This window comes from Clavelina lepadiformis, chromosome 6, assembly GCF_947623445.1.
Source record: "Clavelina lepadiformis chromosome 6, kaClaLepa1.1, whole genome shotgun sequence".
In the NCBI taxonomy this organism is placed as follows: Eukaryota; Metazoa; Chordata; class Ascidiacea; order Aplousobranchia; family Clavelinidae; genus Clavelina; species Clavelina lepadiformis.
In genome coordinates, this window is record NC_135245.1 from 14,693,463 (window position 1) to 14,707,271 (window position 13,809).

Consider the following 13,809-nt stretch of genomic DNA (forward strand, 5'->3'; position numbering starts at 1 on the left):
AATTCCATAGTCACGGGGAAAGGATTGGGGCAAACGAGTTTATGCGCATTCAGAAACAAAAGCAGACTAATCACTTTCCGATAACTGCTACAAAAAACACCTGATCCATGAATTTCTGAGTGAATGCAGATGACAAACAGTAACTTTTTTCGACTGCGACTCATTAATACATGCCCGTTTGTCAAGTCCAGAATATCGATTTGAAAAAGCACCGATTAACTGTCTATATCACCCAAACTTCGATAAAACCCCTTTATACCAAAGTGCCTTTGTTTAAAACATGTGAGTTTGAAGGTATTTCATCCTGCAAGTTGAGTTTACCAATTTTGTAAGGTAAAAAAATGCGACATCGTTTATTAGCGTTTTTTTGCAACGTCATTGTAATTGGGTTTGATTTTAACTATCGTAATGACGTAATATTAATACAGCATTCGACAAGTATGCGTACTTAGTGATATTATTAACAACGGTCTATCAATGTTAATGTTTGCTATAAAAGAAGACGATTTGCTGCTACGGCTGGCGATTGCTTCTCAGTGTTTACTAAAACAATCAAATAATCCCAAAACTGCATGCAGTTCTTGAAATAACCCAAAAGAACGCAATAAATTAATTAAGCAAAACGCATCGTTCATACCTGCGATTCGAAAATTATAATTAATCGGCAAGCTCAATCGGCGCCAGGACTAGCAATGTTGGGTCAAATATCTCACCTAGTTAGAATTTAGTTCAAGCGACATATTAAGTGATATATAAAGGACCTTCCAACCATAATGCGAATCTATCATTGTTGAGATAAGCTAATATGATCGTACGCGATGTTACAGTATATAAAATCCAAGCCACTCCGCATAGTTTATGTCGACTTTAGGAAAAACAATATGGAAACGTGTATGACGTGTGTAACTTCTATATACTTTTATTCCTTATCTAAATAGATATTAATCATCATCAAAATATACGAGAACGGTAGAACTGCCATGCAACAAACATTGATGTAGCGAACAACTATGACAGGTTAGAGCATGATGTTGTCTGAACAGTGTTAACCAAATTTTATAGTAAAATAAAAAACAGGATGTACTTTGGCAAACTGAAGGTTAACTTTATTTATATTTCATAGCTTAGAGCATAAAACATTTACCATTGAAGTTAATACCATTCGACCGACAGAAATGACTGCTCTGGGTCTTGTAGCGTTGGTTGTAATGTTGATAGGTTGGTACTGGATAGTTTAACGGTTTCAAAACATTCACGTTAACTTATTAGACTATGATGAAAATCCGTTAGAATTACAGCCTTGACGACTAAAAAAAATCAGAAAAGTACCACAAAATGGTTAAAAGTTTTCATTGATTCTTTGTAGGAATACAGCAAGCAGGAAGCCAGTCTTGTGGGACAGCGTTTGCAACAGATGAATCAACGCTACATTTTCTCTACTCGATTGATAAACTCTTTGTAATTCCTGTGATCCAACAATGCAGAGATTGCAATTTCTCTCCAAATTTGTTGGATATAACTGAAAACGACGTGGTTCAAATTGAAATTTACATCGGTAACAGTTACGATAGACGGGACAATATATATGAACCAGGAGGTATGCCAAAACCTAAACTAAAAAATGAAATACCACGTCTGTACGATGCTGCTGAGGATAGTTTTATTGAAGTTTAGAAGGTTTAAATTTCTGCAGGAACTCGCTTAGGGGCCAAAAAAAATTGGTGTGGTCTTTACACAAGTAGCCAAAGTGGAGATTGCGTTATCACTGACAGGTCAAATGTGTGTCAAAAGGAAATTCAGAAGATTGCTACATGGCCACCTAAAATAACCTCACATGGATGCACCTTTGACGTTTTTATAACTTTCACCGTGTTAAAATGCAAAGGTAGCACAACCGCAAACGCAACTACAATAAAAGAAACAAGCACAGCAGCGGCAACAAGCGAACAACCTCAATACTCAACATTGCACCAGACGTCCTCGAAAGCTGCATTTGTTAAGAACTTAAAGACAACAAGTGTCGTTGTTACCAACATCACAACGAAGTATCCTCTACCTACCTCGGAAGACACAACTCCAAAAACAAGTACATAATACAGATGCACAACGGCTTAGATCACGGTAGTTTCATAGACGTTTTATGCGTAACCCGTTATGTGCTTTTCTTCAGTTTCCCCAATGCCGCGATCCAGCAAAATATCAACGGAAACGTGGTTGACAATCACCATCGTTCTTGGGATCTTACTGGTGATCAGTAATCTTATAATCGCCGTTCTTGTCCAAAAATTTATGTGAGTATATTTCGATAGCTAAACGAAAATATCGTTTGAAAATGACACAACATATCAGCAAAATAACAACACACAAGAGATACGTTCAATGACCTGTAGAAATTACCACAGTCTAACATGTATTGAACTTTTCACGTTGAAAAACAGATGCCAGTCGAGATATAGTTCTGACACTGAAATTGCAGCAACTGTGGATGCGGAACCATCAACAAGCAATACATACGAAATGGAGAGAAATAGCAACGAATATGAAATGGAACCAGTCAGTAACAACGAGTACGAGCTAGCGACTCAACAAACTGATCCGATATACGCTGTGGCGCACCATCCTTCGACCAATGACCAACAAACGACTTACGCTACCGCACGTGACACGCCATATAGTGGAGAAATGATCAGCAACGTCCTTTACCGACAATTCGACGAAAATGGAACAGACTGACCCGTTTGTACGCAGCAGCATAAACACAAAATCATGTCCATTGGAGTAGATGACACTCAAATTCGGCACATTTCAACATTCAAAAAATAAAGCAATTGAGCACATTTTAAAACTTAAGAACAGAGTAAGACTTCATTCATAAGAAAAATAATTTAACATTTTGTACATACTGTACAGTGAGATTATGATCGATATATTGATTGTAATCTGTTTAACATATGTCATTTTATATTTATATATGAGAGGCTTTTTGTTTAATAAATTTACCTGAATTGGTTTTCAACCTACATACGGGCTTCGCACTGCTGCTGCTACTACGTCAAATCACTTAGTCTTAAAGCGTTGGCAATCAGCTTTACTTTGTTAACGGCATACTTGACACCATGGGGCTAATAAGTAAATAATATGTTGTCGTTGTGTGGCGGCCTTGTATTACTACCAATTAGGATGCTGTCTACGTTTCAGCATTAAAAAGGCACAGGCTTAACAGTAATCAATAGAGATTCGGTATTGGACAATTTATTTGTAAGCTGCTACTTAAATTTCCCACTCGAAACAATAAGGCTACTGACAACGAAGTGATGACGTTGCATGGCCTTGATCTGTATGATACGATTTATGCCGCACAAAATATGCAAAGCGGCAAACAGCTGGTTCGCAAATGCGATAAAATTGCTGAAAACACGCGAAACCCGCAGAAGGTCCACACAGGTGTCTTTCACTTCTACATCAACATTTCATTCTTTGTTCAAGTAAAGGTTCAAAAAGTCGCAACTGGCAACTTTCACAAGAAGCTAAGGGTGTACAAAACAAAGCGAATGTGGTTCTTATATTTAGATGCTCATTGCTGTAGTGGCAGAAGTTAAAACTGTAATGCAGGCAGAAGATTTCAGAAAAAGGTTCTCCGAGCACATGGAATATTTGAAGTCAATGGCGGAGCTACGCATACAGAACAAAAAGCAACCATGCTATTGAGATAGATACCTAACCATTAAAGTGTGACAATGTTGGTCTTCAATAATTGTATTAACGCACAGCACTGGACAGATGGCGAGGCGAGTTAGAACAGTAATGATATGGATCCGGTTACAATGTGAGGTATATTTCTTAGGCTTGAGATTGCACATACAATATCCGAAGCGACTTGCAAGGACACAGTGGCATTAAGACGAACGACACAAAACTCCGCTCTTCTCGAACTCTCGAGAGCGCACGACTTTCACATTGATGTTTAGGAGGTTTGGAGTCTTGCGCTGTGGTGGTGGGTGGCTGTCAAGCGAAGAAACTGTGGAATACTTATACGGAGGAAAGTTACAACGCTATAATAACAATAATTTCGTATTTGGAAGCTAACTGACAACGTAGTTGTGTTCATCAAGCCAGTATCCCGCATCAGTAGACACAGTATTCCAGTCATTGTAACTTTGGTGGCACTGGACCGCATTTCACATACCACTTAATTTATTGTTTGCTGAGTGACCACAATCCACAAACCATTTGTGCAAAATTGGTTCATCGTTCACTAAGTACTGTATAGGTCCTGTCGCTGGCAGTGTAGTAAGCCGGTTAAGCGCTCGCCAGTATACAAAATATGTTAAGTATACGCGGGTTGTTAACAAGCGATTGTTACAGAGTAAAACATGTTAAGTAACTCTACGATGGGAGCGTGGGAGTTGGGTAGTGTTACATAGGCACAAGTTAAATACTTTAAGTTGTTAAATAAACTACAGTGTGCTCAGTTTAAGGAAGTTGCACATCCTTTGAAATACTGTAAGTAACGCGTACAAGAAAAAAATAGTGCTACTAAAGTAATTGTAACCACAAAACCATTGAATAAAAAATTGTAACAAAATCGACCGTAAAGTGCTAAGCTTTTAGTTTAATGTGGAACTTGGAAGACACTGTTTCCATTGTCTTCCAAGTTGTATCATTTTAATTAAATTTCTGATATTTAATGCGCTATTACATAACGTCATACTTGCCATAAGTTCAATCTAAGTTCACGGTATAATTGCAAACTCATCGAAGAATAGTTGATTGTCAATGAGTTCCGTAAACATACCTGCTGCCTGCACTTTTGAACTTTTTGCAAAATATGATAACTCCACATTTGTCATAAAAATAGACCATATTGATTGAAAATTGTTTCCTTTTATTGAAAATTGCCAACTTGTAATTATCACCAGAGCGTAAACTTCGAGTTTAAAAAGTCCAAATCATTTCCTGTCATTGAAAAACGCATTGCTCTTCAAGTTGAATTCTGTTTCTTTTTTATCTCTTTCAGGGTATAAATGTACCTTTGCATGCTATGTAATTGGGCATTCAGAATTAATACTAGATTGGTTTTAGTTGTCTAAATATTAGTTCTTCAGTATACAAATAAAGTTTAAAGTTCAATTAATGAGATATGAATGCTCTGTGAATAATTCTTAAGTCGATGTGAAATGTAGTGTGATGCGCCTTTATTGTTAAATAATACTTAAAACCCTTTCTGTATAATAATAATATTGTTGTAAATTTAGTTTTTGTTTGAAGTAATAATGAAGAATATTAAAACCTATATTAATCAGATTCTCAGTGTTTAAAATTATATAAACTATTCAACTGAAGTTTAGGAGTTTCTAGACAGAATTTGCAACCGTCTAATCGTTCTTAAGTGTCAGATAGCGTTTTATATTAATTTCCATAATTTGGCAGTTATTGTAAAGCCCAAAGCAGTAACCGTCAAACTCATATCAGTAAGTTACAGGCAGCAGATAAGGAAAGCTTACGTGGTAGTTGTTCTCACGAGCAAACCTTGTTGGTTGTGACCAAGCCAAAAGCGTAAAAAATTTCGGCATATCAGATAACAATAATAACATGTATCTAGTAATACTGATACGCGAGTGGTCGAACTTTTTTTACTACCAGTTGGAAAATATGGTGTGCGGATGCGGGTACTACACACCCATAACTACTGTATAATATTAACCTCAGACAACAGACATGAACGTTTTAAATTTCTTTGAAACCTTTGTTATCTTAAACAAAAAATAATAACGTAACAATAAGTAAAACTTTCCAAAACTGTACTTTAGGTGATTAGCCAGCGGGTGAGCAACTGTTGGACACGTGGGCTAGGTTTCTTGTTTGTAGAGTGTTGACTGTTACCAGCAAGCAATTTCAAGGATTAACTCTGAGCTATAGCCTGGCAATAATGAAGATTTTTAGACCAGATGCATTAGCCTTTACTGTATGGATATGTCTGTTATCACCAGGAATCACAGAAGTGGCAAACAGTAAGTGAAAATCCGCAGGTCCCTAAACAGTAACGGGCCAGATGTCGCATATTCTTCCTTGCATCGCTGGTATCGGTTTCTCGTTTCAGTTACTTATGGCGGGTATTAAAAACGCAAGCCTCCCAAAATTACCAGTTATGTATATATATATATCATCACTTCGTATTATTTATTATTATTATACATTATTATTCGTATTATATTTTTACAGAAGTAAGATGTACAAAGGAAGGATACCAATGCCGCTTTCCATTCGTTCACAATGGTGTCAACCACACAACATGTCTACCTTACAGGGGTTACTTCAGTGCTTACACATGGTGCCCTACAGTTGACGATTACCAAAGTAAGGGTGAAGGCGTGGATTGGGGTAAATGCGTTCCATCGTGTCCAGAAGGTGGACCTAAGACCACTCCTACAACTTCAACGACAAATCCTGTCATTACTACTACAAGTGCGACTTCAACTACAACAACAACAAGTGCGCCTTCAACTACAACAACAACACGTGCCCCTTCAACTACAACAACAACACGTGCCTCTTCAACTACGACAACAACTAGTGCGCCTACAACTACGACATCAACTAGTGCACCTTCAACTACAACAACAACTAGTACACCTTCAACTTCAACAACAACTAGTACATCTTCAACTACAACAACAACTAGTGCGCCTTCAACTACGACAACAACAACACGTGCCTCTTCAACTACGACAACAACTAGTACGCCTTCAACTACAACAAAAACTAGTGCGCCTTCAACTACGACAACAACAAGTACACCTTCAACTACAACAGCAACTAGTACACCTTCAACTACAACAACAACTGGTGCTCCTTCAACTACGACAACAACAAGTACACTTTCAACTACAATAACAACTAGTGCACCTTTAACTACAACAACAACAAGTGCGCCTTCAACCACAACAACAACACGTGCGCCTTCAACTACAACAACAACACGTACCCCTTCAACTACAACAACAACAACACGTGCCTCTTTAACTACGACAACAACTAGTGCGCCTTCAACTACGACAACAACTAGTACACCTTCAACTACAAAAACAACTAGTGCGACTTCAACTACTACAGCAACTAGTGCTCCTTCAACTACAACAACAACTAGTGCACCTTCAACTACGACAACAACTAGTGCGCCTACAAGTACAACTACAACAACAACGACAAGTACAACTTCAACACCAACTAGCGCGCCTTCAACTACAACAACAACATGTGCACCTTCAACTACGACAACAACAAGTACAACTTCAACTACAACAACAACGACAAGTACAACTTCAACAACAACTATAACAACAACATGTGCACCTTCAACTACAACAACTAGTACACCTTTAAAATCAGCAAAACCTTCCATTTCGGCAGCAAGCAGTCCTACAGAGGTCCTTAAACTTGTAACAAAAATTGTCAAGCATTCAACAACAACCAGCATGGTTTCAGCTGAAACGAAGATATCTAAACAATTCTCTGGATCAACTAGCTCATCTCAATCGGCTGTAAAATCTAAGAATGATGTAGCTTTACCCAACTCCAAGTCACATGAAACAAGTGCAGAAGCATCTTCAACCTTGTCGATGAAAGTCAGACCGAAATTTGGCACTACAACCAAGAAAACAGTTAAAGAAGACGTTACTCCTCTACAACCCAATGGAAAAATGCCAACGGTTGGTGAAAATGCCAAGATGTCCATCGATTCTGCAGACGGTGTGAAATTATATTCATATTATTAGTGGTAACTTTTCTGAAAGGCTTTTTAACATTATTTTGACAATCTCTTTAGATCGATCAGTCGAGGAAATTCTTGCTATGAACAGAAAGGAGCAAGGCAACAGCAACAACACTGAAGGAACAAAGCAACAGCAAACACAACAACGCATTATTTAAGATGATGATGTTAAATGTGTTTACCAGCTCCGTCACTAACGGATTAATTCGTTTTGTTTTGTTCAATGTGTTCGATTGTGATTAATGATGATCATACATTTGAATTGCTCGCAGCATGAAAGTTGAATTGTTTTCATTGAAGTTCTTTCGTTTCCTTCGCTCACTTTTTCGTTACAAATAGTCATATCGGACTTGTCGTCTTATCAGCAAATATAGAGCAAGTTAAAATATGTGCAGTTCTAAAATTTCTCAGAAAAATCTCAATGGGAATTTAAAGTTTTCCAAACATTTACCAGCAGCCATTGTTTAGTTTAATTTGGCTGAAAGAATTTTGGTAGAGAATCACAATTGAGTGTACAGCAGCACCTTTATATTTAACTATTTGTGTTTTTTATAATTTCAAGCAACTTTTTACCCCAACATCTACTCAACAATTTCGCCTGTTACCAGCAGGCTTTGTGATGACGAACAGGCTATAGCAAAATATATTTGAACCACACATTAAAACATTCACTGCATAGGAAAGTCCGCTATTGGTTTGAATAGAGGACGAGGTGAAAGGTACAAAACTGGGACTTTGTTGTATATATATATATATATATAAACAGCAAGATTTAAATCAAGTGACCACAATCCAAAAACCATTTGTGCAAAATTGGAGTATTGTTAGTCAGGCTCACAAATCATGTGACTTTGAAAGCGACTTAATAACTTTCGATCAATTTTCTTCATTGCAACTCGATCTTCGCGCTTAACTACATACTAGCAACTTCCCTATAGAAATAAATCGCAAACCCAGTATATGCAGTCAGTAATTAATTAATTAATTAGAATACATAGGATCAAGTGTGGTATATACTTCAAAACTAAGACTAAAGTTTTTCGTTCGATAAGATTAGGTCAGATAATGGAAGAATGTCTTACGAGCATCTGTTCTTAAATGATACAGAAATCTTAAAATATGCGTATTTCAAGTACCCAGTCAGTGCCTATATCCAAAATTATGTCCGCTTTAACAAAGTTTTCGCCTGGATAACTTTTTCATCATATTTGTTAACAGTAGTTCGAAGTAAAAGCAATGCAGCAGGAAGCTCTCCGTACTCGAACACACAACAGACAGTGTGTGCGCGTAGACGTATTCGTCCGTTGATAACTACCAGTGCCATTTATACGTACAGCAACAACGAGCAAAACAGAATCAGACTAGTACCTTTAAAAAAGAAATTTTGTTTGTGGTTGTATAGTTACAGGCAGGTCATGAAACAGACAGCAGTGGTTCCTCTGGTCGTTATAGCATTTTGCTATATTTCTACAGGTTGGTTTCCAAATTACTGTATATCTTCTGGGGACTTTTGCTGATTCGATGTTAACAAGGCCAGTAGATCTCTTGTAAAAACTTTCCCAACGCTTATATAATATCTTATAGTACAGTGCAAAGTACATATGATTCCAAAAAAATAAATATATTTTGTTTATTGATCGCCATTCAGAAATACTACCAGCAGAAAGTAAGAAGTGTAGTCACGCAATTCGTCGTGATGAATCAACGTTTAGCTTTTTTTACTCCTCCGCCAAAACTAGTTCCTGCGGCAAGACATCTACCACCATCTCAACAGATAACTCTACGCTAAATATAACAGAAAACGATGTGGTTCAAATCGAAACGTTAATAATTAAGAGATACGACAATAACGATGATCTGCTAACACCGGACGGTAAGGAAATTGTGACTTGCTATAGCGACCACGTTATCATACTAACAATAAAATCATAATTTTTGTACAGAAAATGACCTTGGTTTTCTTTTCTTATTAGATCGTCGTCTGAATGAAAATGAAACAAGCTGGTGTGGTCTATATTCCAAAGTCAGTCGCGCAAAATGCAAAAGCATGGAAAGATTAGATAATTGCAATCCTGAAATTAGAATAGTTGATACTTGGCCACCGAGAATAACTGCAAATGGTTCTTTTATGGCCATAATCTCGTTCCGCGTATGGAAGTGCTTCGTTTACATCACGTCAGACAAAACAAGTAAAAAAGCAAATACAATTTATGTATTGCACGAAATAGTGTTTAATCTGTCATTAACCTCGATCTCTTCGGTCAGATACACCAGCGCCCAAGCAAGAAAACACAACATCAACATCAGAACCAATAACCATAATCATCATTGTTCTTGGCATTTCACTTGGAATTAGCGTTGTTGTGATTGTTCTACTTATTAGGAAGTTCATGTAAGTGTTCGCTTTCTGGCGGTGTAAAATAATTAAGTAAACTGAATCTGTAGTTAGCATCAGAGCATAGCCTAAACTCATGGTATTTTGTATGGTTCGAAGTTGTCTACCGCTCATTAGTCAAGATACTGTTGAAAACCCTCCCACCATCAATAATAACCCAGCAGCGATGAATGAAAACGAATACGAGACCGAATCACCTGAAAACGGTCACGAGTTCAGAAGTCAAGAAATCGATGCAATATACTCCACGGCGCACAATTTTTCGACTAACGATCAGCTTCCGATGTACGCTTCTGCAAATGACCCCGTTAGCAGCAGTGAAATGGTCAACAACGTGCTTTACCAACAATATAGAGCAAGAGAAACAAACTAATTATTGTCGTGTCTGTTACCGAGAATGTTCTGTTAATGAATGACCATTGTTGCGGTGGTTATGAGTATTTTACTATTTATCTTTAAGGATAAATTTTTTATTCTTTTTTATCAAATTTAAAAAAAATTATAGCCCACAAGAAGGCAGTGAAATAAAAACCCGTAATCCAGAAAATAAAATATTACAATGAAACAGTTTATTCAATGCGACGTAGTTTATACATGACGTGACCTGAAACGAAGTTAAAAAGCGTAAGTAGCATGTATAATGTAAACTGAAAGTCTACAACAAGGGCTACTAAACTGGGGTCGAGTCTCCATTGGGTAGCCTGTATGTGATTTTAGCGGGGCGTAATAGTATGCAAACGCATTGAACCTTACTACTAGCATACAAGTCACAGCCGTCAGTCTGTTTCCATGTACTTTTGCAGTGTCAGCTGTCCCCAGAAATTGCGCTGTGATTTTACGAATTTCTCACTGTGTTACAAATTATTCGAAAGGAGAACAATCATGACAGGAAATTTGTAGCGGCGGCACAGCAAACCAGTAACAGGATCATTTCAACGAAAAACCTTTTATAGATGAACATCATAGGAAGTTGTTAATATAGCCAGCTTTAATAGACCAGAGTTTCCCAAACTACGTCTCGTTGAGACGACAACAAATGCTCTGTGAACTTTTTATAATTTAAGAACTTTGTTTACGGATGTTACATCATCAATCATATACCCCCACTCCCTAAAGCCGAGATACAGCATCCATTGCCCACTACAAATTTGAGTGTTGAGTGTTGAAAAGGCGGGCAAAGCACGAAGGTCCATAAAGCGTAGGTTTCGAATGATTTCTTAGTCTACAGCTTGGCCTTATACCGTGGTAGTATGAAACGAAAACCGAATAAATTATTTAATATTATTTAGGTAAGTCATTTATAACTGGTGCCATACTATCATGGAAGCAGTGGTGTGCTGTTGACAAATAACCTTGCACAATGGATCCAATACAGGAAGTACAGTGTAGGCAACATTCTTCCTTCAAACAAACCAGAGGCGAACAACGTACTTGCAAGCCAAACTTACACATCACAATTGACCTTAATTGTCACAAACAAGGAAACGACAAACAGTGGCTTACGCCTTGCAGCCTTATAACACGGCCCTGAAAACTGATAAGACAACATATGATTTGTTGCTTCGTTGTCTTTTCTCTAATTTCTAAATCAACCAGTTTCCCCATCGCAACCAAACTTATTTTGTACATGACCACCAAAAAAAATTGATAAAAGTGCAACAGTGAGATACAATTAAAATCCTCATACCAAAATTCTAATCTTAGAAATACGTATTATCCTCTTTTACAATTATAAGAACAATAAACATACCAAGTTATAGTAAATTCAACAAAGTTTTTACTACACGTCGACATTTTAATGTGAAGTTTGGCACTGTTTTTCTCTAACAAGTTTGGCAATATTCGGTGAAATGGACGATGTAGCAATGCGAACCGAGTTTTTCATATGGCCGTCAGAAATTAGTAAAAAAACAATTAATGCCAATTTCTCAGAATGATATTCGCCATAATTTACGTAGGCGATTCAGTTGAGAATATAAGTCGTTTCGACAAATACTGTACCGCGCGGGCCACTCAGAAGTTTTCGGCGGGCCACGGGTTGGACACCCCTGACATACACTAACCAAAAGAAAATTTTACTTATTCTACCGTAACGGTATATTCTAACTCGAGTACTTGTTCTCAGGACAAAGATTTAAAAAAATATGGTGTAGTGTTACGCAGTGAACGGGACGCTTCATGCAAAAGAATAAGCACTTTGGGCATTGCTGGTCACAGCTCTCAGCCACAAATTAGTATAGCCTATAGCCTATACGTTATTATCAACTGACAATATTCACAAGCGGTCGTTACTATGAAGCTTTCGCCTCGATTGCTATATATGGAAATGACCAATTTCCACATCGACAACGAAAAAGAGGATGCTCATAAACTTAGTCTCTCTTTATGACTTTATCGGCCATTGGTTTAATATCGGAAATTACTTTGCATAGCAATAATAATGCAGTAAGTCAACAAAAAACCTTTACTGCTTTCATCATTGTTCAAGATTTCTTATTGTTCCTAGTTCCTACTGCAACATGGTATTCATTAGATTGCCCTTTTCGTGCGCAGTCATTTAAATAATGGCATGACTTTTTACTAAAAGGATGAAAATATTCTGAAATTGTTATACACATTAGAAAACAAGACAAGTTCTCATAAAGAGCTAGCGTCTCTTTCACCGATACATTACCCAGATATAGAGGGCTCCACTATACCGCAAACTATGGAAATGACGATGGGGCAAGAATTGGACGAAATGACGGATGAAGATTACTTCGCAACGAGCCCCAGTTAGCAGGCCAAGAAAACAGTGCAATACATGTCTTGAAGTACAATGCAATCGTTCGACCTATGACCAGCAAGTGACCTACGTCATTGCAAATGATACGCCTCACACAAAAGATATGGTCGCGACTGTCCTTTTCCGGCAAATTAATAGACGTGGAACAAATAGAACACAGTAATCTATTAACAGCACAATGTCTGCTGTAGGTAAAGCGTGTATTGAAAACGACAATTTAAACAGAATATAAACTTGCTATAAACATTTAGTATGATGCACTATTTGCCCTTATAGTCAGTCGTTGTTCAGCAATAGCAAGATTTCAGGTAAGATTTTTTAAATGAAAGATGTTTTAAGTGCTGCGCATAACGAAATCATAATGTTCATGCAATCGTTGTTTATACATAACGACACAATGCAAACGTACAAATGTAAAAATGGCTTAACCTTAAAAGATGACAATGTATACTGGTGAAAGTTAATCACCGTTGTTCTAATACGGATAGTATGTCAAAATAAATAATTCAGCCGATGATTAAGCTGTATAGGTATTGTATTGTATGTGTTTTCAACGTATTACTCAAAATAAATTAAAATCTGAGTAATATGTCGTATATGTCACCCAGAAAATGACTTTGCGATGGCGTTAAATCAGAATCTATTATATCCATCATGGTTGAAGTGACGTAAATTTCATTACAAAAAGTACGAAAACCGCAACATAATTTTGTAAATAAAGATTTTTCTTTGAGAACAAAACCTAAAACAAAGCACATATGATATCAACGAACCGATATATATTGTTAAGCCCAAATTCCCTCATCATGTCATAGTTTCTGTTTGTTTAATTATGACGTTTTTGCAACAACAAAATGA

General features: G+C 37.1%; 4 protein-coding genes across 13 annotated transcripts in view; 3 read left to right on the forward strand and 1 right to left on the reverse strand.

Moving 5' to 3' along the window:
• Positions 1-13,809, reverse strand: part of LOC143461625 (nesprin-1-like) — a 129,110-nt gene that overhangs the window by 62,608 nt on the left and 52,693 nt on the right. The window lies entirely within an intron of this gene.
• On the forward strand, positions 892-3,008 carry LOC143461630 (uncharacterized). Of its 2 annotated transcripts, XM_076959413.1 has the most exons (6): positions 892-1,017; positions 1,124-1,218; positions 1,367-1,597; positions 1,694-2,086; positions 2,171-2,291; positions 2,439-3,008. In XM_076959413.1, the coding sequence occupies exons 2-6, from the start codon at positions 1,176-1,178 to the stop codon at positions 2,731-2,733; spliced, it is 1,083 nt and encodes a 360-aa protein (XP_076815528.1). In that variant the 5' UTR covers positions 892-1,017; positions 1,124-1,175; the 3' UTR covers positions 2,734-3,008. The 2 variants fall into 2 exon arrangements, with proteins under 2 accessions (XP_076815528.1, XP_076815529.1); XM_076959414.1 differs by lacking the exon at positions 1,124-1,218 and having other exon boundaries at positions 894-1,017.
• LOC143461628 (uncharacterized) lies at positions 5,815-8,159 on the forward strand. 2 transcript variants are annotated; one of them, XM_076959409.1, is made up of 3 exons: positions 5,815-6,011; positions 6,223-7,749; positions 7,826-8,159. In XM_076959409.1, exons 1-3 carry the CDS (start codon positions 5,930-5,932, stop codon positions 7,927-7,929), a joined length of 1,713 nt encoding a protein of 570 aa, XP_076815524.1. In that variant the 5' UTR covers positions 5,815-5,929; the 3' UTR covers positions 7,930-8,159. The 2 variants fall into 2 exon arrangements, with proteins under 2 accessions (XP_076815524.1, XP_076815525.1); XM_076959410.1 differs by having other exon boundaries at positions 6,223-7,709.
• LOC143461629 (uncharacterized) lies at positions 8,791-10,723 on the forward strand. Its single transcript, XM_076959412.1, has 5 exons — positions 8,791-9,244; positions 9,420-9,644; positions 9,745-9,960; positions 10,037-10,163; positions 10,266-10,723. Exons 1-5 carry the CDS (start codon positions 8,845-8,847, stop codon positions 10,537-10,539), a joined length of 1,242 nt encoding a protein of 413 aa, XP_076815527.1. The 5' UTR covers positions 8,791-8,844; the 3' UTR covers positions 10,540-10,723.